At 33.7% G+C, this 20,789-nt stretch overlaps 3 protein-coding genes across 3 annotated transcripts; 2 read left to right on the top strand and 1 right to left on the bottom strand.

Moving 5' to 3' along the window:
- The first annotated feature begins 2,046 nt into the window (after positions 1 to 2,046).
- On the top strand, positions 2,047 to 6,840 carry LOC145620466 (E3 ubiquitin-protein ligase SDIR1-like). Its single transcript, XM_081675149.1, has 9 exons — positions 2,047 to 2,333; positions 3,060 to 3,184; positions 3,317 to 3,371; positions 3,477 to 3,529; positions 3,633 to 3,861; positions 3,993 to 4,107; positions 4,541 to 4,589; positions 5,894 to 6,007; positions 6,192 to 6,840. The coding sequence occupies exons 2-9, from the start codon at positions 3,107 to 3,109 to the stop codon at positions 6,315 to 6,317; spliced, it is 819 nt and encodes a 272-aa protein (XP_081531275.1). The 5' UTR covers positions 2,047 to 2,333; positions 3,060 to 3,106; the 3' UTR covers positions 6,318 to 6,840.
- Positions 6,841 to 7,243: 403 nt separating this feature from the next.
- LOC145620457 (zinc transporter 1-like) lies at positions 7,244 to 8,882 on the top strand. Its single transcript, XM_081675139.1, has 2 exons — positions 7,244 to 7,963; positions 8,159 to 8,882. The coding sequence occupies exons 1-2, from the start codon at positions 7,315 to 7,317 to the stop codon at positions 8,548 to 8,550; spliced, it is 1,041 nt and encodes a 346-aa protein (XP_081531265.1). The 5' UTR covers positions 7,244 to 7,314; the 3' UTR covers positions 8,551 to 8,882.
- A 105-nt stretch (positions 8,883 to 8,987) lies between these two features.
- Positions 8,988 to 11,636, bottom strand: LOC145625533 (aluminum-activated malate transporter 2-like). The gene is made up of 7 exons (XM_081678548.1): positions 11,279 to 11,636; positions 10,890 to 11,039; positions 10,477 to 10,749; positions 10,144 to 10,259; positions 9,901 to 10,044; positions 9,594 to 9,665; positions 8,988 to 9,551 (listed from the first exon to the last, which is right to left on the bottom strand). The coding sequence occupies exons 1-7, from the start codon at positions 11,559 to 11,561 to the stop codon at positions 9,024 to 9,026; spliced, it is 1,566 nt and encodes a 521-aa protein (XP_081534674.1). The 5' UTR covers positions 11,562 to 11,636; the 3' UTR covers positions 8,988 to 9,023.
- Between the last annotated feature and the right edge of the window lie 9,153 nt (positions 11,637 to 20,789).

Genomic DNA, 20,789 nt, shown 5'->3' with positions numbered 1-20,789 from the left:
TTTGGGAATTGCACAGGCTAAAAAATAACAATAAGTTTACATATGAGTTATGTTGTTCTATAATATTTTTTTTATAGGTCTATAATGTTGTGCTCATCCTGGTTGTATTATGTTATACACAAGTAATAATCCTATTTATGTCAAAAAAAAAAAAAAAAAAAAAAAAAAAAGGGTCATATTCTCGCAATCTCGAATCTTTAAATTCTATTTGTGCATTGCATAGTTTTTCTCGGATCTTTAAATGCTACTTCGTATTTGTGTTTTGCTTAGTTTTAAATGTAATATTATAATTAATTAAAATATCTTAAGATACTCTTTCAAAATAAAATATACCTTCAATTACACATTATGAAAAATTATATAAATTTACATATGAAGTACGAAGTATTATTTAAGAAACTAGAAATCAAGATAAGATCCAAGTATGGTTGTCAATTGTCATCCTAGTATTGTTGAGGCTACGACTCTTTTATTTTTATTTTTTTTAGAGACACAGAGTCATAAAGCTACCGAGCTACTGAACTACTGCTGACTTCAGGTTTCGGAGATTGATAATGAAAAGTGATTGTCTTGGTTAGTAAACACATGAGACGGGAAAATTAGTTCGCATCTTATCTTAGATGATATTTACCACATTTGTAATTTTATAAAACGAATCAGTGTCTTCAAGCTTTGTTCGTGAGGGGAGAAAAAGTTCTCCATAAGTTAGCTCATTGCTTGCATGCCATGGGGAACAGGTAGTAGAAATGTTTATTGGATTTTACTAGTTGTGGTACCTAATTTGGAACATTATCTTCATATGAATGGAAATTAAGGGTGCTTGGGATTTTCTTCAAAAATAAAATAAAATAATAATAATAATAAAATAAAATAAAATTCAAGATGAATTATCTAACAAAATTGTACAAGATTATGTGTTTGTCAAATGATTATATTTCATTTACATTAAAAATCTCAAGATTCCAAAAGTGGACAAATAAAATTATAGTAGAAGTATGACTACTATGCGAATATATATTATATATGTGTTGGTGATTACTTTAAATTAAAGAATGGACTTGGAGCCTGTTCACATTTACTAAACTGAACTGAAGGGGAGTGAAATTAAGTTGAAGTGAATAGGCCTTTAATTGGTTGATCTTTATTCATTGTTGGTGATTACTTTAGTCATTCCAACTAAAATTAAGCCATGCTTGGATTTTCCAAAATACATAATTGGATTATTTTTATGCATAATATGACAATACCTTTTGTATGTTGATTTGCTTATGTTTTTTTCCGGTCAAATTGAACATAGGATTATGCATGTTAAAATTTTTTCCTCAAAAAAAAAGAAAAAAAAAGTATGTTAAAATTTAAATTTTCGAGCTTATCTTTTACCATGATAAAATTAACGTTTAGCCATTGATTGCTTTTAAATTCCAAGTTTTATAACTAACTTGAAAATATTTATTTTCTAATGGAAAAAAAAACAATGTTTTTGACGGGAATTTTTTTAATGTGGTATTAATATGTGTAATCTAAGAATATTCATGGGGATTACTTAAGTATAATATATAGATATAGATAGATATGCAAATATGAAATATATATGTGCTCGAACACTATTTATCTAAGCCTCAAAGCCCTAGTATTAAAACCTAATTAAAGGGTTAGAATCAAACAGTTAATGACTTAACATAAGAAATTACCCTTTGAAATACAAGTATGTATTATTGTACTATTTAAATTTCAAACATAACCTTCAAAACTAGTTTGACTTGTAAATCGTTATTTTAAAATTTAAAATCGATCAATTTCACTCTTAAAAACCAAACTTTAGTTTCCAATAACAAATATCGAAATTTGAATACAACTTTATAATTCATTCTTTCATTCTAAGAATATTGTTAAAACACCAACACGTGAGTTTGGTAGTCCTCACTCTTCATAGTAGGAAACCAACACCAACATCAAACTCTAACCAAAAGCATCCATGTGAATTTGTGAAAGCAGTATGACACCTTTGTAGTTTGTACGAAATCTCACCTAAAATTGACAGAAATATTAGAGATAAACCACAACAATTAATGCCTTTAATCACACGATCTGTATTACAAGTAGAATCCAATCCAAGGGTCAAAATTATCAGTACAAAATACCTGCCAGACTTCCAGATGTCTATTTCTGGAACTTTCTAACTAAAAATATGAATATTTTTTTCTTAAAAAAAAAAAAATAATTAACTCCAAAATTTGGGTTGTTGTTGGGATCTTGTAACTTCATCACTCTCTTCATATTGCTAGCTTCAATACGCTTGAAAAATTGCAACTTTATCGTCCAATCTTACCACTGTAAGTAAATTTCCCAGTTTGATTATTCATGTTATTGTTTAAAGTTTGCAACTTTAATGGTGGGTTTTTGAATTTACCGGCAAACTGTTTGAAATTTGGTATTTCTTTATCTCTTTTTTGCCCATCCTCAAATTTGTAAAATTGGGTAATTTTTTTGGGTATTCCTCTGTTTATATATACCTGCATTTGAAATTGTTCAATTAATGTTTGATTATATGATGATGGGTTATAATGGTGCAATTAGTTTGCATCATATGACAAAAGTAGCTGATTAATGCTGCATTATCGATGATTACATTAAAGAATCAACATTACTCATGCAATGAAATCAAAAGTATATTTGATTAGGTTAAGCTTGTCACATGCTTACTTTGTATGTTTAGAGATGGTCCAATTCTTCCCAATTATGCAAAATTCAAGTTCTATATAAATCTATAGCAAAAGTTATGAGCTTTGTGGTTTACAGTATAAGTACATTGTGAATGCCTAATTATGATGTTATTCTAGAAGGAAGGGAAGTTATTTTTGTGTGTTTTGTAACTGACAAAAAGGCTATGAATTTGAGGACAATGAGGTTTTATATAAGTGAACTCAATTTGTGTGTGGTTTAGTAGTTGGCTCACATTGTTTCTCACTGATCTATGTGTTGCTGCTGGATACTATTTCATATGCAAGTTCTGAACATGAAAGCTTATTAAGCAATTTGTCATTCTCGGCGCTTTGCAGGCATTGCTAAGTGCTAGGCATATAGGCTGCTTGCTACTCTTGCAAATATGAGTTTTGTTTTCCGTGGTAGCCGAGGAGATATTGAAAATGGATTATCAGGATTAGTTCCGGAAAGGCGCTCAGTAGTATGTTTTCTGTTCATGATTGATTTTCTTTATTTAATGTGGTTGTCTTTACTTGTTGAGAGTTACATTGGGTGTTATGACGGACTAGTTTTTAATTTTTGTAAACCCAACTTGTATTTTCTCGTGCGACAGAGAATTCACCCAGTTCGGCCTGTAAATACAAATTCGTTGGCTTTTCTTGTCACTGGTAAGTGGTAAGGTTTATGCTATGTCATTTGACTGAAGTGAGATTTCTTGTTTATAATATTCATATGATTAATACTTAACTTTCACTCTGTTTGTTGTTTTGTAGTTCTTTTGTTGTTCACAATTCTAAATACCCATCAGATGTCACCTAATTTTCTGGTAAATTGTTCCAAATCTACGTCTTGTTGTCTATTACTTTAACCTATGTGAGTACTTGTGTTTGCTGCCACTTAATTGAGTTCTGTAATCTGACTATATGCAGCTTTGGCTGGTTCTTGGTGTGTTTCTGATTGCAACGAGCTTAAGGATGTATGCAACTTGTCAACAATTGCAAGTTCAAGCTCAAGCTCATGCTGCAGCCGCTAGTGGCTTATTTGGGCATACTGAGTTCCGTTTGCAGATGCCACCGTCCATAGCTTTAGCAAGCAGAGGGCGACTACAAGGACTGAGGCTTCAGCTTGCCCTTCTGGATCGTGAATTTGATGACCTAGGTATAATATACACTACAAATTCATACATCAAATTTCTATACCATCGTATCTTAGAAACAAACTTGAATTTTTTAGCTGGTTTGTCAATATGTGCATTATTAGGCTTTAAGCTCTCCAAAACTATGTTGTAGATTATGAAGCATTAAGAGCACTGGATGCTGACAATGTCTCGAACATTCCTTCAATGAGTGAAGAAGAAATAAATGCCTTACCAGTCCACAAATATAATGGCACAGGACCAGAGTGGTATGGTACACCTTATTATCAATGAGTGCCGTAGTTTGGTTGAATTGTAATTAAATTACAGTGGCTCAGTTATGAAGTTGGCCAGCGTATTTCATTTCTAGTTGAATTAGTTTGATTTTGTTATACTAATTACATGTTAGTAGCTTGTACTTGGAAATCTTCAGTATGTTGCCAGAATACCACTCTTGTCTACTCATAGACCATAGGACATAGTAGTTTATACTTAGATTTTCAGTTTTTATTTGGTAACTCAATATGCTATATTCAGTGATAATCTTGCAATTATTTTCTGCATTCGGAAGAGTTTAATGCTTCTTATAATATGAAATAAGTAATATTTTGTGTAATGATTGGAAATTTAGTTATACATGAGTAGCAATGTACTTGGCTCATTGTATTTCCATCTCATATAATTTCTTGAAATTCTGATCAGTGAGGTTTCACAATCACAAGAGGCTTCATCTTCGTCAACAACCCTTGAGGTATTTCATCCTTTACCTTGTTTGGTGTACTACTATACTTGTGGCCTTGTGGGAAAATTGATGCCTTATGTTATCACATCTTTCTTGGTTCTTCTGTAGTTACACTATGTAATCTTGATAAACACTTTTTTTTTTTTCTTTTTTCTGTGGGCATCTGTGCATGCCGACAATAATAATGCATGGGGTGCTTTATATAACTAAAAATCCCCTGCTTCCAACTAGCAGTTTTTAATAACTTAAAGATATACAAAAATATATATTAAGACAGATTTGTTAACGTATTACATTATAATATAGAGTAGTAATAATACTGTGCGTGGCATGGGGTGTATCATACAAGATCTATTCTCTAAAACTATAGACTATAGAGGAGTAAATCAGTTATCTATTAGCTTTTGTGTTATTGAGATGCCGAGTGGCTCTGAGGATCTTGTCACTTATGTTTTGCATTCTTCCTTTCTTCTTTGCTTAGAGTTAAGTGCATGCTATGAATATGATGCCAATGCTGAGTAAATATAAAGTAGTACCAATTTAATGCATTTAATGGTTTGGAAATTCTAAACATTGGAGTTATGCTTATAGTGTAAGTGTGTAACCTTAATTCTGTACTTATCTACATGTAGCTTCCCCCTTGGCACTAACCTTAGGAGGTGCTTTTCCTGAGTTTTGTGGAATTTTGCTTCATTTCCATTAGGTGCTTGTCTTTATGCACTTTCTGTCTCAAAAGACTCTCTAGGCTATCTGTTCTCACAGTCTAATATTTCAGGTTTGGTATATGAGCGACTTAAATAATGTATCAGTAATGAAGGCTTAATTTCCAAACGAAATAGAGATGGAAACAAAAGTAGGGAGAAATAAGGGTTAATGGACTAATGGGAAAGATGAGGATGTAGAAAAGAAAAGGGTAAAATAAGCATGAATGAGCTATGTTCACAAGGCAAACTCCAAAATGAATTCCTATGAAAACAGGTCATAAGGCAACAAGGCTTTTTAAAATAGAAACTAACCCCCCCCCCTCCCCTTTATATGGTGTTTGAAATAAACTCATTTGGCAAATAGGCCATTTCTTCCCTTATTCTTTCCTGAACACATCCAATTATAGGAAATGGCTCAATTGCTGTCTCTCTTCTTCCGTTCTCTTCAAATCCTCTTATCCAAACACAATTTTATTCTGAACTGTGATAAATTGCTGAGTAAACTTGCTATGGTGTTGCTATATTAGTATAGTACTCCGTAATAATTAATGATTTATCTTTTGTCTGTCTCATATTTAATGATATATCTTGTGTCTGTTTCTTGAACAGCCAAAGCAAGATGCAAGTAGCACAAAGGGTACAGAAGAAGATCTTACTTGTACTATATGCTTGGAGCAAGTGAAGAGAGGAGAACTCCTGCGTACCTTACCATGTTTACATCAGGTGTGTGATTCATCTAACTGATTTATGCACTACACCCTTAATTTAGAAACTTCTAAAAGCATATTTGACCATAAATTATGCTTTACATCTTTCTATAAACCACTTTAAACAATTTCTTGTTATTTGTTGCCGATTGCTGCTATATGAATAAGAGTTGAATGCCTCCATGTTCCATTTTTTGCAGTTCCATGCCAATTGCATTGATCCATGGTTGAGGCAACAAGGCACATGCCCCGTATGCAAACTAAGAATAGGATCTGAAATGCAAGGTGTCTTGGATAGTACTAATGATGTTTCTGACATGGTTTAAGTTTCTGTATACTCCAGTGTAATATATTAGCATGAGATTACCTGTACATGACTTACCTTGCTCTCTAGCCTCGTCCTGTGTATAGCAACTGGTGTATTACATGGTAGAACTTGCAAATAGTGCTCGACTTGTTTCAGTTCTTCATAATACTGAGTGAATTGTAATTTCTGCAAAGACATGTAAGCATCTAGCTTGTTAGCATCATAATCTTTCATTTTTTGTACTGAAACCTTGTCAATGATGCTCTGCTGAAGATGATCTTGTCTGCCATCATATGTTATATTTGGAATGCGAAAAGCTCCCATATGATAATTGCATTATATACTGTGATATTGAAAGATCTGCAGAACTAGATGAGATGAATGAAGGTGGAAAACGCTTCAAAGTTGAACTGTGTCGTGGCAACCACGTCTCAGACTCTCCATCCTCATATCCGTCATTGCTTTCATCAAAGAGTGAGGTTACTGTATGACATAATTTTATTTTTAGCTTTTTAATATATACAAGTTTATATATTTTGAAATCACAAATTGAAATTATATTTGGGATTAGATGAGTCTTTCCCAGATAGTTGATGTTGGACTAGCATAGCAATTATGAGGACAAAAACAGCATGCTTCATGCCTTTCTTGACTGGTTTGATTTAGTCTTCCTTTAATATATCACCAAATATTTGGACATTGGTCTTACATAATTTAGACTTCAAAATAATGTAAGTCTAAATTACATAAAATATTCTCCTAAACCCAGCCCAATTATGATATTGACAGATTGTTAATCTACAAATTGTGTAGTACAATTTTTGCAAAGTCAATGCTGTACTACAAATCTGAAGGTTGAATGACCTCCACACAAGTTAAGCCTGATTTTAATTGATGAATAAATATTGTGATGACTATTTTCTCATTCATGCAAATAGGCATAACTTAATCAAGTTTTGTAGACTTCTAGCCATTGAGAGGGACAAAGAGGTGGAATAAGGAGCTGCATACATACAATGACTTCCATCTCTTCCCTGAAATCTCTCAAATCGACTTCTTTCGTTATTGTTGTAGTACTCATTCTTTCGATTCAGTTTATTTTGATTGATGCCCATGGTGGTATCAGTCATGATCACGAAGATAGTCCAGTCAGTCATGACGATTCTAGTGGTACTCCCAAGAATGTCGATTCAAGGAAGCTTGTCATAGTCAAAATATGGTGTTTAGTCATTTTTCTTGTTAGCACCTTTGTATTTGGAGTCTCCCCCTACTTCTTACGATGGAACGAGAACTTTCTCGTTCTTGGGACTCAGTTTGCTGGAGGAGTCTTCCTTGGAACAGCAATGATGCATTTCTTAAGCGATGCCTCTTCTGTTTTTTCTAACCTCACATCCCTTGAATATCCATTTGCTTTCATGTTAGCCTGTGCTGGATATGTCCTTACCATGTTCGGGGATTGCATAATTATGTACGTTGCCAAGAAAAGCGCAGGGAAAAAGAGGGTGGCAGTAGAAGAATATAGAGACGAGGAACAACCAGAGAAAGACGAAGGAATGGAGCACAGCCCAATCTTCATAAGAACTACATCAGTTGGAAACTCTGTTCTTCTCATAGTTGCTCTTTGTTTTCACTCTATTTTTGAGGGCATTGCTATTGGTATTGCAGGTAACCAACTTACTAACTTTAACCTAATTCAATATTTAATTTTCCTGCCTCTAAGTTTGTCTTGTTTTTGTTATAAAATTCAATTCTTAAACAATTCCCAATGTAGGAAATATATAGAATACTTATTTAGTAACAGTTATATACTTAGTCCTTAAGACTGCATATATCATAACCGTTAATTATATTGGGGTACAGATAATGAAGGAGATGCATGGAAGAACTTATGGACTATAGCCCTGCACAAAGTCTTCGCGGCCATTGCAATGGGGATTGCCCTCTTAAGAATGATCCCAAAGCGGCCATTTTTGGCAACCGTGGCCTACTCTTTTGCCTTTGCGATTTCAAGCCCTATTGGTATAGGGATTGGAATCGCCATTGATGCAACAACCGAAGGCCCTGCAGCAGACTGGACTTACGCCATTTCCATGGGATTTGCTACCGGGATATTCATCTATGTTGCTATTAATCATCTCATTTCCAAAGGTTATAAGCCACATTCTCCTTGTTACTTTGACACCCCATTTTATAGATTCTTTGCTGTTCTTCTTGGAGTTGCTGTCATTGCAGTTGTGATGATATGGGATTAAGATCCATCACAGTTGTATTTGAGGTAATTAATACAAAATTTCCATAAAACTTTGTTCATTTGTTGAGATGATTATACCATTATATATTACCTGGAGCTGTTTGTATATGTCTTTGCGAAATGAAATATGATTTGCTTGGAAGAATGATGTTATATTTAACTAGTAATCTGTATAAATCAGAAGCATTAACTTGGTAAAGATGAATGCCAGCCTATACGTCACAGACTCACAACCTGTAGAGATTCCAATTAGTAAGATGTTATTTCATCTGTGTGCCATGTCTATATTATTTTTATCGCTGTTAGATATACAAGATTGTACTCGTGCAAATGCATGGGATATATATAGGATGATCTTTGGGAGAGGACGCCAGGCCCCAAGGTGTTTCATGTACCAAATAATCAAAAATGAAAAAAAAAATAAATACACGCGGTCAAACAAACTAGCAGCTATTAGGCTATAATGTTACTCAGTTACTCTGCATTTTGTTGAGCTATAGCCAAGGAAGGTGGATCCTGATCCGATATTGAAATTTTCGGTGAACAAAGTGGGGATGAATCCCCTTCATGAATTATAATCAACTGATTATTATTAAGATAACTTCTGTTAATTGATCCTTGATTAGCCAATTTGTTTCTGTCGATTCCACAAGCAACCCTACCATCCACGACGGTGTTATTCTTATCTATAAATTTGGCTAGAGATGCAAGCTCTTGGACCGCCTTTGCAATCTCCTCGGTGCAAGCTACTACATCTGCTAGTATGGTGGCGACTGTGGCTGCTAGTGTTACATCTGAAAGATTGAGATTTTCCCGTATGTTTGATGTTAACAAGGGATAGAGATTTTCAGCTGCTTGTTTGGCATTTTGGACATGGTGATTTGCGTTCGAAGGTTGGTTCATTCTCTTGATTGCCAACGATAGTTCCTTCAGGGCTTTTCCTGATTCTGTGCTCATCATCATGCATGCTTCACGGAACTTGGCCTTCACTTCTGTTGGTGTCTTTGCATGTTCAATCATAGTAATCAAATGAAGTTAGCGTACAACACAGTAGTATGTAGCCAATGTAGGTCTAGTCTCAGCATATATTGACCCGACTTGACCTAACTCGACATTCTATACATAGCACATGTACTATAATGTAGTTCAACACAATGCAAGAGCATAACTAATTAGGCTAAACCCAACAAAACCTTACTACCTCTGACCCCTTTTTGTTTGCCCCAATATTCTTTTTAAACCGTTCTTTAAAGATTGTTCCTTACTAATAATATACATAGAAACTACGACTTTAGTCTCACAAAAATACTTCATGTCCCACCATTTTTCACTCTTAGAGTAGAATTTGTACCTGGACTTGAGTATATAGGAAACTATGCAGAACTTCAGCTCTACAAGCACAACGCCGAGCCAACTCGCTTATATTCTGGTATTGTGTCCATGGATGATCACACTTGAAGTGTCTATGCCGAGGCTCCCACATTGCTAAATTAAACTGCTTACAATTCAGCATCTTAGGTAAACTAAAGTAGCAAACGAACAAAATCTTCACTGGATTTTTTCATTAATAATGAAGAAAGGGAGAAAAACTAACCAAAGAATCTACATTATTTTTGGAATCGACTACTTTTTTCAATCTGTCAAGTGTGAGTTTATTGTTGTCCTTCGAGAATGCATCCGAAGAAGCTTTCAAGTATTCTCCTCCGAATTCTGTCATCAAAATGTGTTAGTTCTTGCTCACAAATGTACGTCGTGGCTAGTATATACTTCGTATTACATCCCCAAATTAAGAAACACAATTAGAGTTGTCAATTGAGGTACACGTATGTACGTACATAGGTTATGCTTGTACAAGATTTCGAGTACTAGGATAAAATTGATCGAGTAAGACATACATACGAGTATACGACGTATAATTTTATATTACCTTGAAAAAAATCGGCAAGGATTTCAAGATTGGTGGCAGCAAGTGAGTGAAGATCAGAGCCCGCCCAGACAGGGCATATGACGACACAAACAATAACAGCCGTAGAAGTTCCTATTAAAATGGTGGTAATCCTTCTACTTGCCATGTCTAGAATTTCATCCGTTCGATACCCCGATACACATATTAAACTGAATGTCAATATGAATATCGATAGTCCATAATCAAATCTCGTCTTTATCTTTGGGAAAAATCGTATAAATGTCATTACTCCAGCTGCAAATCAAAATTACATACACATTCATCATTACTATTAACGCAATTTATTTATTACTGCCTACCAAATAGAGACCCATGCTATGTCTAATTTTACGGTTTTGATGAACGTGTCGTGATTTTGTAGTTTATTTATGTACCTGTTAAGAAAACGGAAAGTCCAAGAAAAAGAGGCTCTAGCATAGGCAGCTTCTCCTCAGGAAGACTGGATAATTTGTGAGCTCCAACTGCTGAAAATCCACCTAGAACTGTTGCAACTACTCTATTCACCCCTTTTCCTAGCGTTGCACCTATATATACAAGTCATCATGATACACAAGTTATAAGCTACAAAATAATCTGTTAAAGGATGACCAACTCAACCAGATTAATTTGATGGTTGAGGGGTCTAGGAATATGTTATATACTCAATCAAACAATCACATTCTAGAAAACGTAACTCCCTAACTAGGTATTAATTGTCTAGGTACATGTCTAATCAAATGACCGCGTACTAAGATATAGTACAAGTAAGATGTTTAACACTTACCAACAGAGAATTCGAAGACAACCACCACGGTGAGAACGGCCCACATTGCATCGACACCCAAGCCATTGTAGAAAGGATCAAAGTAGTAGAAGAGTGAGACCAATGTGATGGCAAACCCAACTTTGATAGAGTGAACAATTCTCCTAGGATCATCTTTAGCAAGTTGCTTAGTTAACTTTGAAATATCACCAACTTTAGTCTTCAAATTTTCAAACTTAGCATTAAAACAATTTCTTGTGTGACTTGATGTTTCTTGGTTAGGGCTCTGACGACGGCTCTCCATTAATTAGAATTTTATCTCTCTTATTGTAGAATTAGTTAGTTAGTTCTTAGGAGTATGAAGAGAGATTATAAGTAAAGTAAGTGAGGTGTTTACTTAGATAAGATATAATTTTATATGGGGTAGGGAAGAACTAGTGACAACTTTAGTTGGAGTCACAAATTTTATTTGGGGCGGGTATTTCTAGTATTATAAGCTTTTTTAGGCAAAAGGAACAAAAAGGAGTACATTATAAAATGTTTCCACCCTAATTGTTGGCAAATGTGTGTGTGAGAATTTTTTTTAAAATAAAAAACAATTTATATTACAAAAAAAATTATAAAAACACTCATTCTAGTATATGGAGTATGTTATCCTACTTTAAAAAAAAAATAATAAAAATATGAATATTAGCCTTCAATTTGGGAATTTTTTTACTTTTTTCACCCGAAAATAAAAATTGTCGAAATGTTTACCATGGTCCCTAATACCCCCCGGGAGTCCAATTGGCTAGGTAGAACCATCCAATTTGCCTTTAAACGATCAATTTAACAGTTTACAACTTGTACCGATTTCATTAACTCAAGCCTATATACCACGAACATTTATGACAACATATATAACCCCGATATGTATCCCCTAAAATCTCAATACTTTTCGACACCGGGCCCCGAACAATCGAAATTTCTTAAAAAGCGTGGATATTAGCCTTTAATTTTGGAATTTTTTTGACTTTTTTTGCCCAGATATAAAAATTTCCGAAATATTTACCATGGTCCCTAATACCTTCCGGGAGTCCAATTGGGTGGGTGGAACCATCCAATTTGTCATTAAACGACCAATTTACTGGTTTACAACTTGCACCGATTTAATTAATTCAAGCCTACCACGAACATTTATGACAACAGATAATAATCACATATGGTTCCAAACGACATTATATGACCCCAAGATGTATTCCCTAGAATTTCAATACTTTTAGAAACCGGGTCCCGAAGACACCAAAAATTCTCAAAAAGCGTGGATATAACCTTTAATTTTTGAGTTTTTTGACTTTTTTTCGCCCGTAAATAAAAATTGCCGAAAATTTACCATAGTCTCTAACACCCTCAGGGCCGGGAGTCCAATTGGGTGGGTGGAACCATCCAATTTGCCTTTAAACGACCAATTTTTCGGTTTACAACTTCTTCGATTTCATTAACTCAACCCTACCGCACGAACATTTATGACAACATATAATGATCATATATGGTTCCAAACGGCATTATGTGACCCCAAGATGTATCCCCTAAAATTTCAAGACTTTTCGACACCGGGACCTGAAACCTCCAAAATTTCTAAAAAAGCGTGGATAATAGCCTTCAGTTTTAGAATTTTTTGACTTTTTTCATATGGAAATAAAAATTGCCGAAATGTTTCCCATGTTCCCTAATAACCTTAGGGAGTCCAATTGGGTGGGTGGAACCATCCAATTTTCCTTTAAACAGCCAATTTATCGATTTACCATGCACCGATTTCATTAATTCAAGTTTTCCACGAACATTTATGACAACATATAATGATCATACATGGTTTCAAACGGCATTATATGACCCCGAGATATATCCCCTAAAATCTCAAGGCTTTTCGACACCGGGCCCTAAATCTCCAAAATTTCTCAAAAAGCGTGAATATTAGCCTTCAATTTTGGAATTTTTTGACTTTTTTTCGCCTGAAAATAAAAATTGTCGAAATGTTTACCATGGTCCCTATATCATCCGGGAGTCCAATTGGGTGGGTGGAACCATCCAATTTGCCTTTAAACGGTCAATTTACCAGTTTACAAATTGAACCAATTTCATAAATTCTTGCCTACCACGAACATTTATGACAACATATAATGATCATTTATGTTTTAAAACAGTAGTATATGACCCCGAGATGTATCCCCTTAAATCTCAAAGCTTTTCGACACTGGGACCCGGAACCTCAAAAACTTCTCAAAAAGCATGGATATTAGCCTTCAATTTAGAAATTTTTTGACCTTTTTTCGCCCGAAAATTAAAATTCCCAAAATTTCTCAAAAAACGTGGATATTATCCTTCAATTTTGGAATTTTTTGACTTTTTCTCGCCCGCAAATAAAAATTGCCGAAATGTTTACCATGGTCCTTAATACCCTCCGGGAGTTCAATTGGGTGGGTGCGTGTAACCATCCAATTTTCCTTTAAATGACCAATTTACCGGTTAATACTTGCACCGATTTCATTAAATCAAGTCTGCCACGAACATTTATGACAACATATAATAATGATCATATATGGTTCCAAACGGAATTATATGACCCCGTGATGTATCCCCTAAAATATCAAGTCTTTTCGACATTAGGTCCCAAAACCTCCAAAATTTCTCAAAAAATGTGGACATTAGCCTTCAATTTTGAAAATTTTTGACTTTTTTTTTCCACCCGGAATAAAAATTGCCGAAATGTTTATCATGGTCCCTAGTAACTTCCGGGAGTCCAATTGGGTGGGTGGAACCATCCAATTTGCCTTTAAACGACCATTTTACCGGTTTACAACGGCCAATTTAATTAACTTGCACCGAACCTGACTTGAACCGAAATTGACCCAAACCCGTTTTAACCCGTCAAAACCCGAATTTAACCTGACTTGTTACTAACCTGACCTGAATTCAATCCGACTCGAATTTAACCCAACTTGTTACAAACCCGACCCGAAATCAACCTGATTTGTTATTGACCTGACCTAAAATTAAACCCGACCTGAATTTTACAAGACCTATTACTTACCCGACCCAAAAATTCAACCCGGTCTGTTACTAACTCGACTCGAAATTAACACGACTTGTTATTGACCCGACCTAAATTCAACCGAAATTATTCTTGACCCAATTTAAAATCACTTTAAATGCAATTTAGACCACCTTATATTATTGATCAAAGAATTTTGTCTAGGGAGACCCAGTCGGTCCAGGCCAGCAAAAGAAAGGAGCATCATCCTCAAATTTAAGAGTTAAATATAGTATATATTTGATTTGTTGTATGGTCAAAGGAGATAATTATCTTCCTAAATTATAAACTATAGTTCCCTAGTATATTGCCATATATATTATAGTAAAAGGAAATAATTAGCTTGATAAATATGATAATTATCTATTTATAGTTAGTTGAACCCGAATATTGTAACACCCCCAATTTACTAGCTAATAATAAACAATAAATTAAAGGAAAATAAATAACCTTTGAATAAAACTGCGGAAGCATACACTTAAATCGGAGGTATTACCGCCACACTCGACAACCTGTCAAGTGTTAAGGCTTACAAAATCCCAATAATTACAACCCAACAAATCTAGGTGAGCTATTTATACAACTTTACAAACTCGATATAAAAAAAAACACTAATCGAAACACTTGAGCTCCTTTAGCTACGATCACTTGATCAACCTGCTTAAACAATCTTGACTGCTCACCATTAAGGACAAATTCCAAAATAGATCGTCGCAGGGCCACCATAAGAAAAAGACATGGCCGCAAACACAAATAGGATAACAAAACAACACACACGTCAGCAAAAAGCTTAGTAGTCATCACATATCAGAATATATAGTATAATAGAATGATTTGACAACACTAGCTCAATTAAATAATGTAGTTTAAAACTACATTACACATTGTACTCTGAAAAATAACCTTTATCGACTCAACCTCGAATAATAATACGAACCTTTTACTCAATTAACTGATCATACCCAATAAGTGTGCCATGCTCGTTGTTCTATACCTAACCTTGGACATGAGTAATTCGAATAACAAACCAACAAGTATAAAAACTTGAATACTCTCAATAACCAGAAAAAACACCTTGAACCAGACCACATACGGGCCAATTCCCACTGTAGGGGACCATAGAAAAATAAATAATAAAGATCGTACCTCATTCTTAACTCATGATTATCATCCTCTTACCAACATGCCAAGGACTAAGGTATATAACTCCGAGCCTCAACCCAAGAACTAAATATAATTCTCAACCTTTTGATCTCATACATCGATCAAATAATCATTCACAAACTAATAGACAATATCTCAACAATGGCACATGTTCCCAAATAATATAACAATTCGATTCATAAATATCTCCACTCTTATAGGGCTAATACTAGTACCCAAAATTAATTAATTCTCAACCCAAAAATAATACTCTGCATCAACAACCCTAAAGCCTCGATAAAACAATACTCCCTACAGAAACAACATTAAAAATCCTAACATATTTATACGATTCATCATATACGTACAACAATAATAACAAGCTAGACATTAAATCTGATCAAATCATGAAATTGTATACATTAATCATACATATAAATTAAAGCATGTGAACAATTAATCATTCAATAATAATATAAACAACTCTAAAATAGATACGTGTGATTACATATAATAAATAATAATTAAACATGAAGTTTGTGTGGTTACCTTCGACAAAGTACAACAGAATGACAATATTCAAGGCAAATTATATCAAGTAACGTTGCAATTTGTGTAGCTTTTCTATTGATCTCACCATAATGATATAAATTATTATCATCATCATATTAAACATTAGATATGATGATGAGAATAAAAAGAAAAAAAAAACAAATCTTGGTTTGGTTTGTTTCACGCACAGCCAAAGGAAAGAATACACGGCTCTTTTTTTTTTTTTTTTTTTTTTTTTATTATTATAAAATAATAATGTAGGGTTAAAGGATATAAATACTATCAAATAAGATAAGAAAATAAAATTTAAAGTATACAACTCTAATTTTATAATTTGTAAAATCATAAAATATACGGGTATTACAAATATAACCTGACTTGGAAATGACCCGACCTAATTGTAACCTGCAAATTAATGACTTGAACATAATTCGACTTGAATCCGAGAATGAATCGACTTGAAAATGACCCAACCTGATTAAAACCCGCAAATTATTGACTTGAACCGAACCCGACTTGAACCCGAGAATGACTCGACCTGATTATAACCGCAAATTATTGACTTAAACCGAATACGACTCAAACCCGAGAATGACCCGATATAACACCCTAGAAATTCCTTTCCTTTAAAAATACCTATTTTATTCTTTAAAATACGATTTAGGAATATCTAAGACATTACCGCCACCGTGAGAACGGCTAAGGCAATTATCAAAGACACACAGCGGAAGACTTAAATCAAAACCATTCAAAACGAGTCAACTTAAAAGTCAACCAAACGAAAGTAAAGTTAAAACCAAAGTCAAACGAAGTCAAATAAAATCAACCTACCACTTGGAACCATTGAAGGCCCTTATCAAAACCAATTAAATTACGAAAACCTTTGCGTTAGTCTCATAAGCGTAACATAATATAATATTTGAAAGCAATAAACCGCATCACAACTAATAGAAACTAGCATGATTCGCTCTTCACTCACCCCGTCATGAATATGCTTCAACACCTGAAAAGATTATCTCCACTTGTCCCCACTACTCTCCATTAAAAATGGGTCATCATAGGGCCAAGATAAAGACATGGCCAAACACACAAACACACACAATCAGCAAAGCTGAGTACATAAGCGTAATTAAACACACTAACATGCTTTCACCTATCAACACACACTTACCTCAATGCACCTGTTTACAAGCACACACAACAATCAACAAGACACTTTAACTAGACACTAAATAATTCATTTAGCGTTGATTACGCATCGAACGGGTTTCCAACTATACCTCCCCCAATAAATTGAGGTTAACTGACACGGGAGCTAACCGTGCCAGCGACAAACCTGTGCCACACATAGGTGGCAGAATTCCAGCGCATAATAATAATAATAAGGAATATACAGCGTCCTATACTCCGTTAGAAGTTATGATCAAATATAAAGTCACATAACTCCCCCCATATGTTCATACTCAAGGTATATACGTTCCAAGAGTTTTGGTGCGTAATCTCTTTCACTTTACGTTATTTACATATTATTAGACTTGGTGATGACTCTCAAAGCATAACTATTCAATCATCAATAATTATTCAATCAACAAACATACCAATTTAATTCTTGAATATTTAGTGACCACATAATATTTAATGTTGAACCCTTTTTAATTCTACCTCAGTGTCAAAGACACCTTAAACGCATAAAGCGCCAAAAATCCTATCCCTCGGTGTTAAAAACACCTTAAGTGCACAAAGGCACCAACATACAATTTATTCCTCGTGTACATAGACACTTATATAGCTCCTTCCTCATGCTTAAAGCATCAATAAAAATTATATGAACCATAATAAAATTCCTTTTCAATATTCCAAACATAATTAAACAATTAGTTTGATTAAACATGCTCTCTATCAAGCCATAAATAAACATGTGGTTCATAAATAATATTCCAAACTATAAATTTTCATTCAATAACTCATCACAAGTAAATCATGCTTCTCAATTCAATCACTAATAACATCCAAATCATAAATTTCCATTCCAAACCTAGCATGATACTATTTTTAATTAATCAAACACATTTAGCATGCTACTTCATCAACATAACTATGCTAAGTACGCGAACGTACCTCAATAAAGCCCTTAAAATAACCGAGTACTCTACAACAATTCTCGAACCAAGTCTCCTACATAAAGGGACAATAATACTATATTAATTACCCTTGTATACACAATTTTTAGCAACTTAAACTCACTTTAAATAACTTATAATAATCTGAAAATTATTTAAAAACCCCTAATTAAACTCCTTTTTAATGGATAATCACACCCTTTTATTAAAAATCACAATTATACTACTTTAAATAAAATTCCAACATTTTAAACTAAATCAAAAATCCTTTAAAATTTCATCAAAAATACATCTTTATACTTAAATTATCCATAGGAACATTAAATTATCTCTTACCCCTTTTAAACTCAAAGATAAAATTTAAAGCATAAAAAAAAAACTTCGTTAAAAATAAAAAACTGCTCGAAAATCGTATTTAGAGGCTGAATTTGGCCATGATAGGGTAGTGATCACTACCAAAGGTAGTGAATCTTTCTTAAAACGTTGTTTCCACTCGAAAAACACTACTTTTTTTTTTTTTTTTTATCAAAATCGAAGGAGTTAAGAACCTGATCGGGATTAAAGCGAGATTAATATTAACGAACAGAAATCTAATTATTAAAACATGAATTTGCGTGTTCATATAAAAATTCCAGCATACTTTTTAAGGCTTAAACCCCTTAAATAAATCTGAAAATTATATTAAAACCACTTAAAATATTCTCTAGTTATGGGTAATCAACTCCTTTTAATTAATACACAAAAGTAGTATGTAAATAAAAATTCCAGCATTATTCTATTAACAAAAACCCATTAAAATTTCATTAAAACTCCATAAAGATACAATCTTTAAGCTTTATTACCACTTACAATCAATGGGTATATAAAACCCCCAAATCAATTGTAAGTTAGAACCCTAAAAATCAACACTTTAATAATTAAAACCCTAACTTGTAATACTTCATAAAATCTGAAAATTAAACACTTTATAATCTAAAATTTACAACCTTTAATCATCAAAACACAATTTTAGAACATACTAATCATGTTTAAACAATTTAAAATCAAAAACCCAAATTATAAATTATTAGAACAATAATTAAAACAAGAGGAGAGAGAAGGGAGGAAGAAAGGTGGTGCGGCGGTGCAGTTTGGGCGACCACCGGCAGGTCGCCGGCGACAGCAGGTGGCTGGCCGGATAGCAGGGGGGTGGGGCTGCTTGTTTCTACGGGAAGGATGAAGGGGAAAGAAAAGAAAGAAGAAAAAGAAAAAGAAAAAGAAATAAAAGAAAAGAAAATTAAAGGAAAATAAGATAAAGAAAATAAAGAGAAAAGAAAAGTAAGACTAACCTCTTGTGTGGGAAAATTTTTGGGGATTGAAGGAGTATATATAGAGTAGGGTAGATTTAAGATATTTGGGCTTCATAAAAGATGATAGGAGGGAGAAACAATTGGCCCAAATAAATAAAAGAATGATTGGGCTTGTTATATATATATATATATAATTGTAATTTGGTAGAGTGAGTATTAATCAAATTAAAAACTCAATTTATTTAAATCCCATAATTAAAACAAGGTGACCCCAAAATATACTTTATAAATAAGTAAATAATTTATAAAATACAATAAAAATACGGGGTATTACACCCGACTTGATTCTAACCCGCAAATTATTGACTTGAACCGAACCCGACTCGAACCCGAGAATTACACTAACCCGGCCCGTTTTAACCTGAATTAAACCCGACTTATTGTTCACCCGAGCCGAATGTAACCCGACTGGTTATTAACCCAACCTAAACCCGACCCAAACCCGATAAGAAGTATGGCTCGACGTGACCCGACTCAAGCATGACCCAACCCAAACCCGACCCCCATAGGTTATGGAATTAATCTTAATTGACCCGACCCATTCTTACCGACCAAAACCAGACTCGTTTACCCGAATTGACAGCTCTAGGCTCATGGTAGCTCATGTTAGGTATAAATATATCTTTGATTGGGCTTAGCTACCTAGCTAGGCCCATCACTTAATTAGCTAATACAGGTAGTCTTGTTTAATTACTTTGTATAATAAGACTCTATTTTCTTCACCATACAAAAAAAAAAAAAAATAATAATAATAAAAAAAAAATATTCAATCTAATTTACACTTATGTAAAATAATTTCAGTTCAATAAAAATTAATAATTTTAAATAACAATTATAGTAATGAATTAGAAATTACTGTGTAAGTTTTAATCTATAAAATAATTTCAGTTATCTAGTATAAATAATTTACGTATGAATACACATTCTTGTTTACTTTGTTTAAAATTGATACAATACGTATTTACTAAGCAACCATATTACACCTACTCCCTCTTAGTATATATTTTGAAGCGACTTTTTGATTAAGAGATCATTTTTTGTTTCCTTATAATAAAGAAAAATGAAGGGATCGACTTTATTCTAGATGCTCGGGCAAATGGCCAATACTCGGTAAAGTCGTCATTTTCACGTACCATGTGAACGCATGCATGCATGCATATATATTTAAGTAGTGTGTAATATATAGAGTAAGAACACAAGAGCTTTGATAGACGAATTATTTCCCTTTGAGTACAGTGCAAACCAAGCGTAAGTTCAGAGTGCCAAACAAGGTGTGAAGTTGGTGCAACTGCAAACTA

The sequence above is a fragment of the Chenopodium album genome, chromosome 3, assembly GCF_948465745.1.
Source record: "Chenopodium album chromosome 3, dcCheAlbu1.1, whole genome shotgun sequence".
Classification (NCBI taxonomy): Eukaryota; Viridiplantae; Streptophyta; class Magnoliopsida; order Caryophyllales; family Amaranthaceae; genus Chenopodium; species Chenopodium album.
The sequence above is the reverse complement of the archived record's forward strand: the minus strand, read 5'-3'. Positions and strand labels throughout refer to the sequence as shown.